The 18,121-nt window shown below is 35.6% G+C and overlaps 1 protein-coding gene across 2 annotated transcripts; it reads right to left on the minus strand.

The window, feature by feature from the left end:
- Positions 1–229: 229 nt before the first annotated feature.
- On the minus strand, positions 230–15,684 carry LOC101741924 (E3 ubiquitin-protein ligase ariadne-1). Of its 2 annotated transcripts, XM_021350210.3 has the most exons (12): positions 15,303–15,684; positions 13,231–13,383; positions 12,403–12,471; positions 11,328–11,414; positions 10,954–11,082; positions 9,776–9,946; positions 8,579–8,775; positions 7,618–7,807; positions 6,169–6,395; positions 5,693–5,770; positions 1,264–1,322; positions 230–406 (listed from the first exon to the last, which is right to left on the minus strand). In XM_021350210.3, exons 1-11 carry the CDS (start codon positions 15,507–15,509, stop codon positions 1,280–1,282), a joined length of 1,551 nt encoding a protein of 516 aa, XP_021205885.1. In that variant the 5' UTR covers positions 15,510–15,684; the 3' UTR covers positions 230–406; positions 1,264–1,279. The 2 variants fall into 2 exon arrangements, with proteins under 2 accessions (XP_021205885.1, XP_004929690.1); XM_004929633.4 differs by lacking the exons at positions 230–406; positions 1,264–1,322 and having other exon boundaries at positions 3,251–5,770.
- Positions 15,685–18,121: the final 2,437 nt, after the last annotated feature.

The raw sequence follows: 18,121 nt of genomic DNA on the forward strand, positions 1-18,121 counted from the left end.
GAACGGAATCCTTTTTTTAAAATCGTAAACTCAACTCTACTTAAAAGTTACATAGTCAAGAGTCTCTAGAGAGTCTAGACAATCACGACCTGTCAATATTCTTTATGCCTAATGCCTTATTTCACGACCGAAATAATAGCCGGATAGATAATCGTCAGCGCTAACTACAGAAATACTAAAATCTGCATTTTTTTTGTCTACTAAAAGCACCGAACCCAATTAAACTTCATTTTTATTAACGATTTTATTTCACTAACAAAAAACCTTTCTACATTTTTTTATTAATTACAAAAATCATATATGTATTGAAGTTCCATAATTTATGAAACTTTACAATAGTACTAAATTATCTATCGATAATCGGCAGTCAACTCACTTGTCAATTTTATCACGATCCATTCCCAGCCTGAAAAAAACATTAAATGAATCTTCTTTATGTCAATTAATTGGGATTTACATGAAGTGTTTATTACGTCGTCGCAAGCCCATGTTCATTTGCAAAATTAACAGTGATAAACAATCTTCACACATGGTTTACTCCCATTCGTTTACAATGTATATCTCTCTACAATGTAATGTGTATCTCCAATTTGGTGTGCAACATAGTTTATGATAGTTTACTCTATCTCTATCTCTCTCTTACGCTATTTAGTTCAACCACTATATCTATATCTCTTATTTCTCGATTTTTTTGGTTTTTTTTTCGTAAATGGGTGTATCAATTCACGATCCACCTTGTGTTAAGTTGTTACCGGAGCACATATAAATCAATACCTGAAAATCGACACCCACCTTGAGACATGCGGACTAAGTACCTACAATTTGTTTCAAATTTATAGTAAGTATGACGACTAGCTTCTTATCGATTAGGCCAAGACGATCAATTAGTCGTTATTGACTAATTAGCACAGTAATCATATATCAACGCATAGCACCTCGTATCATCTGTGACCACGAAACCTCTTTAAGGTATTCGAAACGTCCTTAATAATAAAATGAATGAATATTATATTAATAAACCGTATAAATAATTTTAATTGTGTCTACGACTTTAAATATTCTACTATTATCCACTTAGCTCCCTACAAATATAAATAGAGTTAAAATGCTTACTACACTTGTACTGATATTAATACTCGAAATACCTACTACACTAAAACTTGCACTATATTGCTATTTATTGATACTTTAAAATAACTTTACTCGTTTACATAAACGGTAGTCATATAACTTTACTGTACTGTGTATAGATTTTAAACTCACCATAAAACCACATTCCTTATGCTGTACTGGGTCTTGAAGGCGAAGGCGCCAGAGCGTCCCTGTCACAATTAAAAAAAATACTAAACCAGATTATATGAGGATACTGTTGCCGCAGCGTAAATCAGGAAAAAATATTTATCACTGATTCGTACTGAGAATACTACAGTAGGCGCGCGAGTTTATGTCCATCCTGAGGAATCCGGTAGTGCTGTGACCTAGTTAATTATGGTAATGTCGATAATAACTACCGATTTAGTCAACAGCTGTCAACTTGGTTTAATTTAACTTAAGGTAATTTAGCAATTTATGAAATAAAATAAATGTGATAAGTAATAAATTATTTATCTCTAATAGAAACAATATTTTTTTAAATTCCAATTCAATCACTATCAAATGAAAAGACAACCGACAGATGAGTCGAAATCAGTATCTTTTTTCAGTAGGTTTTTTTCTACCTGAACTTGTTGGAAGCGGAGTAGTCATGGTTAACACAATAGCGTTAGCGTAAATTTTCGATATCGATAAGCGCGCGTCACAACCGTCAAGGACAACACTCGACGTCAGACAAATGCGGGGAGGTGGGCGAAGGTGGGGCGAGCTGTCCCCCGCGTGTCGCCTCTGGCCCCGATGAACATGAACTCGCGCGCATACAGTACTTGTCGTTTCTAGGAGTGGGTGATATAAATCGTATATAGATTCAATATCTATATATCGCAGCAATATCGTTGAATCCGATATCGCCCCGCACGAAATCTATATATCGATATCAGCCGATACACGATATTGCTCGATGTGATGCGCATCGGCATCGTGGCATATCGTACCGATTCGTGAATCGAAATCTATATTTCGATATCAGCCGATACACGATATTGCTCGATATGCGCATCGGCATATCGTACCGATTCGTTAATATCAGCAATATTCGTTTGGTTCGTATCGAATCGGCCAGAGTGAGTGAGCGCACGATAGGGATATCATGTGATGAATGAAACAGAAACAGGCATTATCCATACAATTGTAAACCTTATATTTAAGTCCATAAGTCTGTAGATTATTCTTAGCGTATCAGCAGGATACAATTTAGGAAAGAAGTTTCAACTTTCGACCCTAACTTGAATGCAGTATAGCCTATTTGCATCGTTGAATTTAATTTCACGCGCTTTGACCTTGAACTAGAATTTTTGGACAAGTGTTTATAAATACTTAAAAGTTTTTTGTGTTTGATTTTTAAAGTACACATTTTTCTATTTTTAGTTGAATCCAAATAATTGAGTTTATTTCTTGTGTTTGTATTAAACTTTTGAAATCTACACTCTTTTGGTATATTTTGTAATTTTAAATTAAGACACAAAATACTAAAAACTGAAAATAATGTAGCCAGTCCTAAGCCTGGTAAAAGCATGAAGGAAAGTTTTTTTGATATTTTTATTTTCATGTTCTTTTTATTACTTTAAGATCATATTATAAATTGATATCAGAAAACCAACCGTATAACGTTGACTTAAATCTATATCTACTACGATATTATATCAGCGTAACGTTTCAAATCTCAAATATCATGAATCGAGAAAATCTACTAGCATCCATCAATATATAGATTCAGAAAATATATAGATTCAATATCCGATATTGATCCTCGATATATAGATACGATTCGATACGCGGCAAAACCGATATTACCCACTCCTAGTCGTTTCTATAATTCTTCTATCGTTAACCAGCAATGGTTATGCGTTGGTTTACGTTTCATTGCTGCCGAAAGCGTACCGAGTTAGCTGGAGAACATGGTTGAAAATTAAAATACAGCGCTAGTTTATTCGATTACTTACACGTTTCTTACATGTTCTAAATTAGCTGACATTGTGTGTATAAGCCTCCCAACTCAATTTAAGATTTCTGACTTAATGACATAATTAACTAAGGTTTGGAAGAAAGGGATGCAAGGAGGAGGTAGGAGTTCAAGGTGGTAATTAAAAAAAAAACATTAAATGATACTATTTTTATTACCGTCTTAGTATTAAGACAAAGTGCCCGTAACACGGACACACATACATGCCCTAGAATACATTCAGGTATTACGACATACGTCTTTAACCATATAAATATCTATACAGCATCTATATGTACAACAGTATGTGTGTCGGATGGATCCTCTTGGTTATAATCTGATTAGCGAGCCTGTTGTTTTGAGGACCTCATCTATTCGGAACGGAGCCTTCACTATGTGAACACTCAACAAGCATACACTTTCTCGATTTTACGAGACATAAAACCGGATATCCTATATTTCAACTTTTCGAATTCTAATTTCAAATTGTGATTTATGCTAATGCGAACAATTTCAGAATGATATATTATGTTTAAAATTTTGATCTATTAATTATAGTCTAGAAGTCGAAATCCAGTAGAGTCCCGAGAAGGAGACGAAAAATATCACGAATAAAAAAGCGATTTTGCAAGCAAGTTGATCCGACCTTGTGCCTCCTGATTTGTTTGTCTATACTAGTTCACGATCAATGATCAAACTTCGCCCATAATCACAGACACCTCCATTTTTATTATATTCTTTTTTTGTATCATAACTATTTCCAAATTGCTTTTACTAATTAACAATAAAGCTCGTCAATAGCTACTAAACAAAAAGGAGAATCGCTTTACAGATAGAAATAGTAATTAACCATTCTATTTTTTTTTTTATTCATATATTATAGATTAAATTTACGGGCAGTGCTACAGACTCATAAGACTCATATATGTAACTGACTTGTCACTTTTATATTAACAGGGTTGTGGAACGCGAATTATTTTACAAAAGATGACGGATTTTTTTTCATAAAAATAAAATTTCTGAGAAAGAGTGCGTAAGCCAGATAAAGCTTTATAAAGCTGTATTTATTCTACAAATAGTTAATGTTTAATTTTATTATTATAAATAAAAGATGCTTCTATTTATAGTATGGAGTGTGCTCTTAGCCACCACGGAAACGGAATCTTCACGGAGCTGAAACTTAAGCCGACCACAGAATAAAAACCTCTAATCACAACTAACAACATGAAACAAAAGTTTAAATGTTAAATTTAGAATTCCTCGCCACCCTCGGCCAAATATTTTCGCTAATTCATCAAATATGGAAGCTGTTTAGTTTCAAAAAGACGGAGTTACAGTTAAAAACTAAACAAACACCATGTAATATATTCAATATAAAAAAAAAAATCAGGTCATATTAATCAAAAAAAAAAGCACATTAAAATAACTAGATCACGCGAAACTTAAAGTATCGACGTTTAATAATAATCTATACATTACACTGAAACACTAAAGCATCTGTCGAATTACATTACAAATGTTTCGTCCGTGAACAAACGGCAATCATGTGCAGCGATTAGTGTAGTTACTATGATTAAATTACATTTACATCTAAGTATCTTATTCGAAAATGATATCGAGAAATCCATCGAAATTACTCATAATGACGATGACCGCAAGCGTATTACTCTAAATAAAATATTCAACTATGAAGTTACAGAATAATTGAATTTTCAACGATAGAACGTAAACCAACGTAATTGGATGTAATATTGACAAAAAATAGTTTTCAATGTAGAATCTGTTTTTATTTCGTATTTATTTAAAATTTGGTGCAATTTATAGATTAAAAGTTATCATTATGAGATCTTAGACTATTAAAATCATACTGCACACACATCTCGCGTTAGTAGTGTATCGTGACATTTTCATGTACCTAGTTTTACTATTCCTAGTTGAACGCAATCACTGTACCCTTTTGAATTTCGAAGTCAAAAGGATTTTATATGGACAAGTGTCATAATGATTTATTATACAAATATTGTATTAATTTTATGATACATATATATATAACTGTATATATAATTTAATTTTCTAGAAATTGAATTTATGACGTTTTTTACAAAAATTGTCATGGTCGTAAATTGGCAACACGTCCGTGACTGTCGCAGCTTTCATGAAACGATTAGATGAAAATTGTAGAACTTGTGTTCTTTTTATTAAAAAAAAAAAATAAGATTCTTTTGAAATACGTGCATTAGCGAGCAATTACGTCACACGTTATCGAAAATTTAACAAATTTCAACGACACTATTTTGTGTCCGTACAACGCACGCGAGTTTGCGTGAAGACTGATTTACAAAAAGAACTCTCTTCAAAGATATAAATCTCTTCATAAGCTTCTTCGTAAACTCTCTTCGACACTAGCAGTGCTAGTCGTGGGAACAAACATTACAAGTTCTGCTTCTCGAAGCGCCAAAATCTTTAAACTATCATCCGATTGATACTCGTTTCTGAATAATTCAAGACGAGAAGCTCTCTTGTGTAAATCAGCCTTAAGTGCAAACGGGTGCAGGATAGCGACCCGCGACACAGTTTATAGAGAGGCAATGTGTTTACTCTGTGTAGTCCCAGCAGTCCTTCTCGTATCCCTCGTGCACGTGCTCTAATAACACTTTTCGCCGACTGTCACAGTATCTGTAACAAGTTTATTGAAACATTTTGTACAATTCGTAATAAATATTGACAGTGTAAGCACATCTTATTTTCACCAAAATCGTTTTATTACATTCACGAATCCCTCATAATTTTCAAAAGTTGAATTAATATAAATGTCGATAAATTTTAAAAACGTACTGTTTAAATATTACTGCTTTAAGGTAAGATGTGTCGCTATTTGTGCGTTGTGCCTTAACTATCCCCATATCTATGAGCGGCAGTGATCAATATCAATTAAGTGAACCACAAACTCGTCTACCACGGTTAGTATTTTTAAAAGATAACGTGCATATGCCACCCTGCCACAAATAACTACAAGGGCTCGTATAATCCGTAGAAATTCAGATCGTCTAAAGAATATTAAATTAAACACTTACCTGTATTTATCTTGAACCTTCTGCTTGATGTCGGCAAGGTTCTCGCTAGTGATGTCCCGCTCCAAGTACTCCGAGAGCGTTTCGGTCGCCGACTCCAAGTCGCGTTGGTTGTCCTCGAATATGACCGACTGGTTGTTCTTGCGCAAGTAATACGCGAACACGTACGTGTACATCAGCGTTTGTCGGCACTGGCAGAGAATATCTACAGCTTTCTTGAGGAATTGGACCTGTGAAACGAGGGGCGTTTGTAAGTAACTGTATGCGCTACTGAATGTGGCGTACGCAACTTGAGATTTAGATAGGAAGAAATCACTGATAGTCAAAGAATATGCGTTTATTATATAGTTGGCTAACAAGTAACTAATTCTATCTATGTATGTTGATGTGGTGAGTACCGCTGTATATGAGTGCTGAACGTGTACTGGCGCTTTATACTACGGTTTGAGTAAAGCAACGTAAAAGTGCTGATGTGAATGCGCGCGTGCCCTTTACGATACATGACTCGTACAGTAACTTTAAATATAACAAACTATTTTTAGTAATCGTTTTTCAAATAGTGTCAGTGCAAAGCATTGAAATGTTATTATGTATGTGTTAATAGTTGGTCTGCCCCATCGGAAGTTATAGTGATAAAACCATAACTATCTAAATCCATTACTATTGTCTCCTCCATCTGTCCTAGTAGTCGGGTCCGCATTTTTTTTTAACTTAATCTTGTCACCATTCTTAGCGATTACTCAACCCAATACCTAAAATGCTAGACGGTTCATGGAGCCAGCGGCCCTTCGTCAAACTATAAACCCAATATGAGTACAACTCGGAGTACAGACTTCGCGAGATTATGACAAGAAAATCAGTATTGTAGGATTGGTAAGAACGGAACGTATGTAAAGAGTGTGGAACGGAGCGTTAAGATGTGAGTGAGAGAAAACGGAAAGAAAGGGAGAAGAGAATGACAGACAGAATGACAGAAAATTAGAAAATGGCGAAGACGGTTGAAAAATGAGCAAAACGTAATACAAGTGTTAATTATTAATTATTGGAACGAAGTTCCTTATCGCGCGTTGTGAAAGGGGGCTAGACGGAAAAAATTCTTACGAAAAGTTGTCACGACACTTTTTAGATCCGTCATTCTGACCAATCAACGTGTAGGCGCTTATCGCGTGACATTGCTCGTATCCGATTGGTCCGCGTAATGAGTACAGTTTCTCGAGATAGCGTTTCAACAATAGTAATTTAGTTCATAGTATTGTTTTTTTCTTCTTCATAATGCCGTAATTTATTATTATAACTTAAAAAAAAAAACAATTCCTTCACTAATTAATCGAATGGAACTTCGTTCCATCCGGGTGTCCCTTGACACCTCTGAAGTTTTTTATTATAACAGAAGAATTTGGAACAGTGGAAGTTTTATTTTATGCGCTGCGATCCCTATTCTACAGTATTAACCTCAATCCAGCTCATGTTGTGTTGCTGCATCTCCTCCATCTTCTCTTTAACCGAGGCGTAGAGTTTGGACTCGAAGCGCAGCGACTGCATGTGGTTCATGTACCGGTTGCAGTAGAACAGATAGCGCTGCAGCGCTGCGCGGGATCGCTCCTGTGCGTCCCGGGCTGCTTTCGCTTCGTCCTCGTCGTATCTGTCATTAAGTCACGTGTAATAAGGATAGAAGTTTAAGATTATTTTTAAAGAAGTTTAAGGTCTCAAGTATAGTTACAACGACTGCCCCACCCTTCAAACCGAAACGCATTATTGCTTCACGGCAGAAATAGACAGGGCGGTGGTACCCACCCGCACGGACTCACAAAGAGGTCCTACCACCAGAAAAAGATCTCGGCAACATTAAAATTTTTGAAGCCTGTTTAGAAAGTACTACTTGGAAGTAGTATTTGCCTAAAGGTGAAACGCCTGATGTACTCGTTTCTTAACCGTTCTAACGAGACTTTTAATATCAAGTAGAGAATTTCTCAAATAATATCTTATATATAAAATTCTCGTGTCAGAATGTTAGTTACCATACTCCTCTGAAACAGTTTGACCAATTTTTATGAAATTTTATATGCATGTTCAGTAGGTCTGAGAATCGGCTACAGTTTATTTTCCCACCCTACAGTGATAAGGGCTATCCACCCCTAGCATTATTTTTTGGACAATTTTTATTTTTTTGTTATAATGAGGTATTATGTGGTTGAATGAGGTTTTGTTATTTTTATACTCCCTAATTATTCACAGCGCTACTTGCCTCTTTCACTCATTTATCACATCCTTACACACTTACAATAAGTTTTTTTTTTCTACACTAGAAATTCCCTAGAAATCTTATATATGGCAAAACAACGTTTGCCGGATCAGCTAGTTTTTTTTAATAAAAATATAGACAATTGTTAAACAATGTATTAAGACATCATACCTGTTACAGCTGTACCAGCTGCTGCCGTGGGGCTCCCAAGGTCCAAGACACACCCAGCAGAAGTCGGCCTTGCAATTCTGATTCTTGCACACCATGTGGTTGCAGCCGCCGTCCTTCTCGATGGTGACGTTGCATTTAGGACACTCCTTCGTGTTAGCCGCTATCCAATTTGAGGTCTCCGAATCGTCGTCGCATTTCTATAAATAAATTCTCTCTGTATTTTATTATATACTTTTTTTTTATAGTTACCTAATATTAACACATTCTTTTGTCTTTATAGTTGATCTAGTTTTAAACATTTTGAAATTAAATGTTTCAAAACCTAAAAAAAATACGTTTAAATAACAAAAAAATATAGATTTTTTCAAAATCCTGGTGATCAGTCTTTAAGCTAAAATAACAAAACTACTTTATTGTTATCGGTTCTTGACATGTGTGCAAATTTTCAAGTTAATCACTCGTTTTGAAGTTGGCAAAAATTACGTAGAAAAGTTCCGTTGACACATACAATAGATAGATAAACGCAGGCGAAGCCAATAAATTTATCTTTATCATTTTTTTTTATTTACCTTTTAGTAGGCAGACGAGCATACATACACCTGATGATGGTGGTGGTAACCGTCGCCCATGGACTTCAGCAATGCCAAACCAGGCCGGTGCCCACCGCTTAATACTCTCCACAAGTCTCAAACAATTCCTCAGAGCACCAATACCGTCTTTACCATAAGGGCACACGGGGCCCGTGCCCAGGGCCCCCATTCTCAGGGGGCCCCGAAAGACCGAAAATTAATCTCACACGCTTATTCTCAAAACATTTTTCTCGGGCATCTTACCCTTTTTTCAGAATCAGTAATCAGAATTACAAGATATACTATGCCTATAATAGAAGATTTTGCTCAACAGACACCCCGAAAGAAACCGTTATCGAAATCGTAACCAAAAAACCAGCAGCATTCTAATATCATTAATGACATATTATATCATACTGTATTTGATTACCTATAATAAATGGTCATACTCAGTAAAAAAATGTTATTATAATTCGCTTTTTTTACTTTCCAAAAGGGCCTCAAATTCTTGTGTGCCCAAGGGCCCCATCCTAGTTTAAGACGTCCCTGCAGAGCGCTCCCCACGGAACATATTTTACAAAATACAGAGGAAATCAAAGTCCCTCCGTAGATTTTCAGGATCACTGACCTTAATCCACTTCCTCAGTAAACAGCACCGGACCGGATCGTGCCAGTTCTCTCCGCAGGCGAAGCAGAACGTGTGTCCGCAGCGGCACGTCACCGGCGCCGCCTCCACGTACGCCACCTTGATCGCGTTGCTGCAGTCCGGGGACGGGCACCAGCGCAGCAGCCGGTTGCACTGTCGACGCGGACACCACGTTACAAAATAATACTCTTTATTGCTCATACTCTTCAGTACAAAAACAAAAACATCTATCTTTAATAATATGGCATCCAATTGTGGGGTTTTTTCGAAACGAAGTTCCTTATGGGACGATGCGGAGGGGTACCCTAACCGGGAAAAAACGACCGTAACGTAAGATTTTTATTAGTAATGCACACAGTGTACGACTTAAATTTTTTTATCATTCATTGACCACGATCTCAGAGCGTTCGTTTGCGCAATACACTAACTCTTATGCAAACAACCGTGAATGAAGTGTACCACAATAAGTTCGCACGTTACCAAATGGCCGTGGGTTGTTGCGAAACCTCCAGTTTTATTTTCTTTATACCTCGAATAGAACTTTAAATTAATATTTATATAATAAGGAACTTCGTTCCTATCCGGTGTCCCACGACACCACACTTTTTTTTTTATTGGTTAGACGGGTGGACGACCGAAACGCATTACTGCTTCACGGCAGAAATAGACAGGGCGGTGGTATCTACCCGTGTGGACTCACAAGGAGTCCTACCACCAGTAAAACGATAATTTATATAATTTTAAAAATATTATCTCGTAAATTTCTCTTGTCCATTATAATTTGTAATATTATTTTACTGTTGATATTTCCTCATCAACATTACAAGTTATGTACAAAGATGTTAAAGATAAATTGATAAAGAATGTTATTAATTTAACATCTTTGAAAGAAAAATTAATAAGATAAAGAAGTGAGATGGCTTTAAAGGAAACTGAACATGAATACTGTTTTATGCAATGTTTGTTTACGCCATTTGGAGAACGTCTCACTTTATTTCGCGAGAAGATACAGCACAAACCTTTCGATTTTAAAAAGAGACATCATGAGTAATGCAACATAATTCATAAAAAAAGAGATTGTACGTTTACAGATACAACCTCTCCATTTCCGAACGTTTTCAATACACTCTATATTTGATAGTATAAATTAAAATCATCACCTCCACAAAACTATTCGTTATAATGTGTTGATATTTAAGTTTAACACGAGAGTCTCGTACTAGCCGCATCACGGTCGCATCGTCAACAAGTATGTCGCAGGCGTGAGCGGCACAAGCTATTGTTTGACCCTGAAACAAAATCGTAATACTGTAAATTCATACAAGAAAATCCTTCTTGAATCCAGTAGACAAAACAATTCGATACTGAAATACAAAAAAAAATAATTAAAAAATACAAAGGATAAAAAATACGGTAAACAAATGCGTAGGTACTGTTTTCGCTTATCTGGATATTAGGTCAATAAACTACAGAGCGGTAGTAACACAGTTGACACAATCACAAGTCACTGAGAAGCATATCCATGATTACTCACTAAGCCTTCTTCCATTATTTTCGTAGTTAAATATTCACACCAGCATTGCGTGCAAAATCTGTGACCACATTCCAACCCAGTCATAATCTGAAAACGTAAAAGAATTAATATAAATATACTTAAATAATGTCGTATGTTCATCAAATGGAAATTGGAAAATGAACAATAACTATAGGGCTTTTAAGCGCCTTCAAAATTTATGATCTAATCTTCGATAATTTAATAAATTGATAAATACACGTGTGTGGCTTAAAAATGACCCCGTTTGAAACGAGGCCATCATCACTTATTTACCGTACCACGCGTGAGAAGTGTTACATTGCCGAGATGTTACTAAAAGGTGCAAAAAAATAATGAGGTTATGTATTTTCAGCAAGCATTAATTTACGCGGTGTTAAGCCTTTCCAATAGTTTCGTGACTGACTTTGCTAGTGATATCACCAGTATCAGTGAGCGGCAGTAACCACCAAGATTAGGGGCGTGGCCTAGAATAGTAACACTCCAACTCCTCCTTTCCACACCCAGCAGTACCAACTAACATTTTCCACAGAGAATGAGTAGCGGTGTTTCTAGTTTCATAGCAGTCAGTATACTGTGACCGCTCATTGTCACTGTCATTTATTGTAGGTAGGGTGGATCCCTACACACTTATAGGCACTTATAGCCCACACTTATAGGATACCATTCTATGTTTCTACTATGAAGCATAATAATATGGCATCTGACTTTTCAGCTTGAAGGATTGGATAATTAAGATTTCGACATATCTAAAGGTGTCTGGTGGAATTCACATTGTGATGTGTATTCGCCACTATTTAAAACCAGATGGGCAGTGAGCTTGTTTACATTGTTCATATAGTGATTCTATTTCTGCCATAAGTCAACAATGCATTCTGATTTGATTAATAATGTAGCCTTTATACAAAGTTAAACTTCAACCTCATTTCTTCAGATTAGGACATGAAACAAGACATCTATGGGTTCTCGCAACCACTTAACGCTAGCCGTGAATTCATCAACAGATCAATGATAATGAAAAACATTTTCAGGCCCTAAAAATATTTGTCAAACTTACAGAGGTTGGTAAAACTGAGAAACATATTTCACATTCTTCCATACCAGACGTTGATATCCTCCTGGGAAGCTGAAAATAAAAAAACTAGTAAGGAAATATCTAAATAAAAAGTGTAAACTGTACAGCAAAATTAAAAAAACCTTGCATTTGATTACATTGATGAGCTATACGTTTGAATGAACACTGTATTCTGCAGAGCAAAGAGAAATAATAATGGACACATAAAGCTTATAGTGGGTAAATCGCACTGTTACCAGTAAATAAAAAAGTCTACAGTTAGGATTGACGTTAACAGCCAGTTATCTCATAAGAGGATCGGGCCCAGTCCAAAACAAAAAGAAGGATTGGCATTTACAAAAAAATTCCATCCAAGTATTACATTTAAACAGTACTGTACATAATAACAACGGTGATTATTTCATAATTTGTCTTTGTAGTTACAGAAATAAATAAAACATGGAATAATGATGATATAAGAAATTAATTATAAACTACTTTTATGGTTTAACTTGAAACTTTTATTGTCATTATAATATTTCCAAATGACTCCCAACACAATATTCAAATTTGAATAAATAACAGTTTAGTGGTTAGTCATCACAAAAACTGTAAACTATTTAAAATGTTAGAAATAATATAATGACTCTAAAATTGCAAGATTACATCACAAAAGTAAATTTAATTATGTCTATTATTCACATATATTGATGAATATAGCATAAAAAATTAAGATTACATTAGCATATACACATATGGTAATGTAATGAAATGTTTTTAATCATGTTGTAATATAATTACTTTTTTTAGGATAGTCTGCAATACATTTACCTTTGGCCTTTGTATGACAGGTTTCCTGAATGGATTGATAACTCTAGCTTCAGAGAACAACTGATCCTGGTCTCCATCATAAAAACGTTCCATAAGCTTCTCTTTGTCCCATTTGAAATGATTCAGTAAGATCCTTGTTGTTGTTGCTGGAATCTGTTTTGACAGGATTTTTTATGCTTTTAACACACCATAAATCAGAATTTTTAATACTTAATCAGGGGATCTTCAAGGACAGGTATATACTATCTGAGTGAAATAGTTGGGACTTCATAGCTACATATCTCCCTAACATTGTAAAGAAAAAAATTGTATAAACTTTCTTTTTTTACATAATTATATACCACTAAAACAAAACTATTAAACACAAACAAATTATTTACATCCACTAGTTTTTTTTGTAAGTCCTATGAGTAGACAAGCTTCTAAAAACTGAAGATAAGAGATCCCTTAACTTAGTTAGTTTAGTCCCTACAGTTAATTTACAGTGTTACAAATTTCCTCAATGATCACTTTCACTTTTGTTACAGTCAATTAAGAGCCAATTTCAAAGATTTTTAAATGAAATATTGCAGTTTCATATCAATGTATTTTATTTAGATTTAGTAAAAATTTGTTACTGGCTATTGTTAACTTAGGTTGATATATATTAGTATAGTTTTAGTGCAAAATGTTAAATTTTACACAAATCAACATTTTTCTTAGTTTCATATAAACATAATTAGTATGTTACTGAGAGCCTTATCATTTTTTAATTTCAATTTTGTTGTCAGAAATGCAATTTATATTTAATAGAGATTGATTGTTACTAGTTCAAAAAATGCTTTTTACTATTTTAAATTTTAAATTTAAATAAAACTGACTCTCGCTTTAGGTTAAAAAATATCATTGAACTATGTAATCCATTAATATAAAAAATGACAGATTAAATTGCCTTAAAGATCTGTTGAGGGGCTAAAGTGGTCCAATGGAAGATTAGTCTAACAAGTACTCCATCTCAACCTGAGAACTACAAGTAGTAAAGGTAGAGCAATCAATGTTACACACACTCATGACATGATTGTGTTATGTGTGCTAAGCCTGCTTGGAGATAGGTCAAATAGCCACTTATGTGCTTCTCAAATGGGAGTGGCTATGCTTCAGACCCTGGGTCCCCAGGCCCCACAGCTAGCTTCCTGGAGAACCTAGTCTGGTGCTTGTAGGATCACTCTCACTCTATTGAATAATAATGACATCAGATTGCAGGGAACCACACGTTTATTGCTTTTGGGGTAATGTTTTTTCATAATTGTTAGTAAGTTGTTTCCAAAGCTGAAATTGTAATGATATACTACTTCAGCACAAACACAAAACCATACCCATAATTTCTACAGTTCATTTAATGAATATTTAGTTAAACAGATTTTTTCCTTAATGCAAAAAAGCATAGGTACATGTTAACATATTAATATCTCCAAATCAATATTAATCAACAATAAGCACTTTTCTAGGCCTTAATATTATCATAGTACATAATAATGCAATTGACAATGAAAACTATTAATTATATATGCAAATGAAATTGTTATTAGAATCTTACTGTAGCTTTTTATTATAAGAAAGAATGTATAACATTGAATAAGAATGTATAACATTCTTTCTTATTCTGTTCTGCATACATATTTGATGAATTAAAATTAGTTATATGAAATCTACTTGTATTTGCTTAATATTTATTTAAGCACCACTCTTTTTGTTCTATTACATTAGTCAGCATTACAAAGTTATTAGTCATCAATTTACAGTTTTATATGTTCTAAAAAATACCAATGACTTTTTACCTTTCATAAAATGCTTTATGGCTCATAAGATTATATTAGGCCAAATAATGATTTCCTGTGATGATTTAATTCTTAGAAACTGTGTTTGCTAATAATAAAATCAAACCATAAACAATACCTACAGTCAAAAATATCATGTCAGATCAATTGCGACTAAATTAGTCCACAACACAAAAGGTTCTATCAAAGTGTACCATTGTACGAGTAACCTCAATCAATTAGTCCATTGTTTACGCTCACAACTAACATACTGACCTCGACGACAGTGTTCACTTCTTTAATGCAGTCAACCATATGTTGGACAATCTCCTCTGTAGACAAAACCTCGTAAGGATACTCCTCAAGCTCAGTTTGTCTTTCCCTTGTACTATGAGTTTCAACGTCCATTGCAAAGTCGACATCGTCTCCACTAGACTCATTACCCGAGTCCACATCGTCTTTCGTGTCATCTTCCGAATCCATCGTTGCAAACTTTAACTAAATTTGTATGATTTATAGTGAATGCACAACCAGAAATCTTATTGTGATGAAATAAATACACCTTAGATTTAGGAAAGGTCAACAATGAAGAAAATAGTTCACCCGCGGGCTGCCAAAACCTCTGACGTAAGGACAGTGTTCTAACATCTAAAAATTTAAATCATAGATAAATAATGTTCTTCTTTTTTTTAGTATGGCAATTAGCTTCTTGCATGACTGTTGTTGGCAGAGTCGAGATAATAAAAATCCTGATTTATTAAACTCTTACATACATACTTATTGTATCTTAAGAAAAATCATATTATGGAACGAAATGAGATGAAGTTAATTTATTTAAGATTGTAATCAATTGGGTTGAAATGAAATGAGATGAGATGGAATAAAATAAACGCACAGTAAAATGATTGTTCTCTGATACTTCAGTGGACTTTCTAGACGAGTCTGTGAAGCCATTCCCAGCGACTTTGTTTCATTTTCTCACATTATGTACTTTTATAGATGCTCAACAGTTAAGAAGCCACCATTAATACGCATTGATGTCGACACATGATGACAAAGTTAAAGTGGAACTCAACCCATTATACGAGACTTCTTATCGAACCGTTCGTTCCGATATCGAGTCGAAGGAACGTGCTCTCGCCCTCGTCACGTACCTCAGTTTGTAGGTATAGCCCGGTCTCCGGAGACCTATCTAGCGCTCTTCGCCGATGACACGGCTATCTACTACTCGTGTAGCAAGAAGTCATTATTCGTTCCGGAAGTGCCGCATCGACATCAACCCCACGAAAAGCACAGCGGTGCTCTTCAAAAGGGGTCGCCCTCCGAATACCACTTCGAGCAGCCCACTCCCTAATAGGCGCGTTAACACCTCCACCGTTAGCCCCATCACTCTTTTTGGCCAGTCCATACCGTGGGCCTCGAAGGTCAAATATCTAGGCGTCACCCTCGACAGAGGTATAACATTCCGTCCCCATATCCAAACGGTACACGACCGTGCCGCCTTCATTTTTTTATTTTTTATTACTTAGATGGGTGGACGAGCTCAGAGCCCACCTGGTGTTAAGTGGTTACTGGAGCCCATAGACGTCTACAACGTAAATGCGCCACCCACCATGAGATATAAGTTCTAAGGTCTCAGTATAGTTACAACGGCTACCCCACCCTTCGAACCGAAACGCATTACTGCTTCACGGCGGAAATAGGCGGGGTGGTGGTACCTACCCGTGCGGACTCCCAGGAGGTCCTACCACCAGTGATTACGCAAATTATAATTTTGCGGGTTTGATTTTTATTACACGATGTTATTCCTTCACCGTGGAAGTCAATCGTGAACATCATATTAGGACATCTCTACCCTATGCTTTGCAAGCGAAACAAATTGTCCTTCCGTAATAAGGTGACACTCTACAAAACTTGCATACGCCCCGTCATGACGTATGCAAGCGTAATGTTCGCTCACGCGGCCCGCACTAACTTGAAACCCCTTCAGGTTATTCAATCCCGATTTTACAGGATAGCCGTCGGAGCACCATGGTTCCTAAGGAACGTGGATCTCCATGATGACCTGGAACTTGGCTTAGTCAGTAAGTAACTACAGCCGGCATCATTGCGCCACTTTAAGAAGGCGGCACATGAGAAACCTCTTGTCGTAGCCGCTGGAAATTACATACCATCGGGTATACCTAACCTGTAGACCGAATGGTAAACAGTCGACGTCGCCCAAAACACGTCATTACGGATCCTCCCGATCCTTTAACGGTGCTTTTAGGCACCACAAGCACCGGTCACCGTCCTCATAGAACCCGTCACTTGCGACGAAGGGCTCGACGAGCGAATTCACCCATAGACACATCCCACTGAGTTTCTCGCTGGATCTTCTTAGTGGGTCGTGTTTCCGATCCAGTGGTAAATTTTGCGAAACACTGCTTTTGCTAGGGCCAGTGTTAGCAACACTCTGGTTTGAGCCCCGTGACCTCACCAACACTTTAGGGTGAAGCTAATATAGACTCTCATGGCTTTCAGTATAGGTAGGAAAAAAAACAGCTCATGACTCAAGGTTGGTGGTGGCATTTACTGTCTATGGGCTCTGATAACCATTTAAACACCAGGTGGGCTGTGAGCTCGTCCACCCATCTAAGCAATAAAATATCAAAAACTAAATTGGCCAAGAAGAATAAGATAGTTTTATTGAATTTTTTAATGAATCTATTGTTTAAATGTATATATTTTAATAAAATATTCACAATCCTAGTATTTGAAATCGTGCATGAAAAATATTGTTCTGTCTAGGACCAAAATGTTTGTTAAATAGTTTTGTTGATTTGTTCCTTATCCACAATCAAAATAAATTGACAATATTTATGGTGATAATGATATAGATATAGGTGAATAATAATCTTAGCTCATAAGACATTTTATTAGAACATTAAAATAGATGCTAGTTTTTCAATTACAAAAATATACATTTTGACATCTATAATTTTGACCAATCAATCTAGATTAAGATTTTTTTATAAATTATCCAATTCATTTTGTATCTGTTCAAAATTAATAAACATGGAATATAACTCTGAATGTGTCAATTCTATTTCAGT

This window comes from Bombyx mori, chromosome 21, assembly GCF_030269925.1.
Source record: "Bombyx mori chromosome 21, ASM3026992v2".
In the NCBI taxonomy this organism is placed as follows: Eukaryota; Metazoa; Arthropoda; class Insecta; order Lepidoptera; family Bombycidae; genus Bombyx; species Bombyx mori.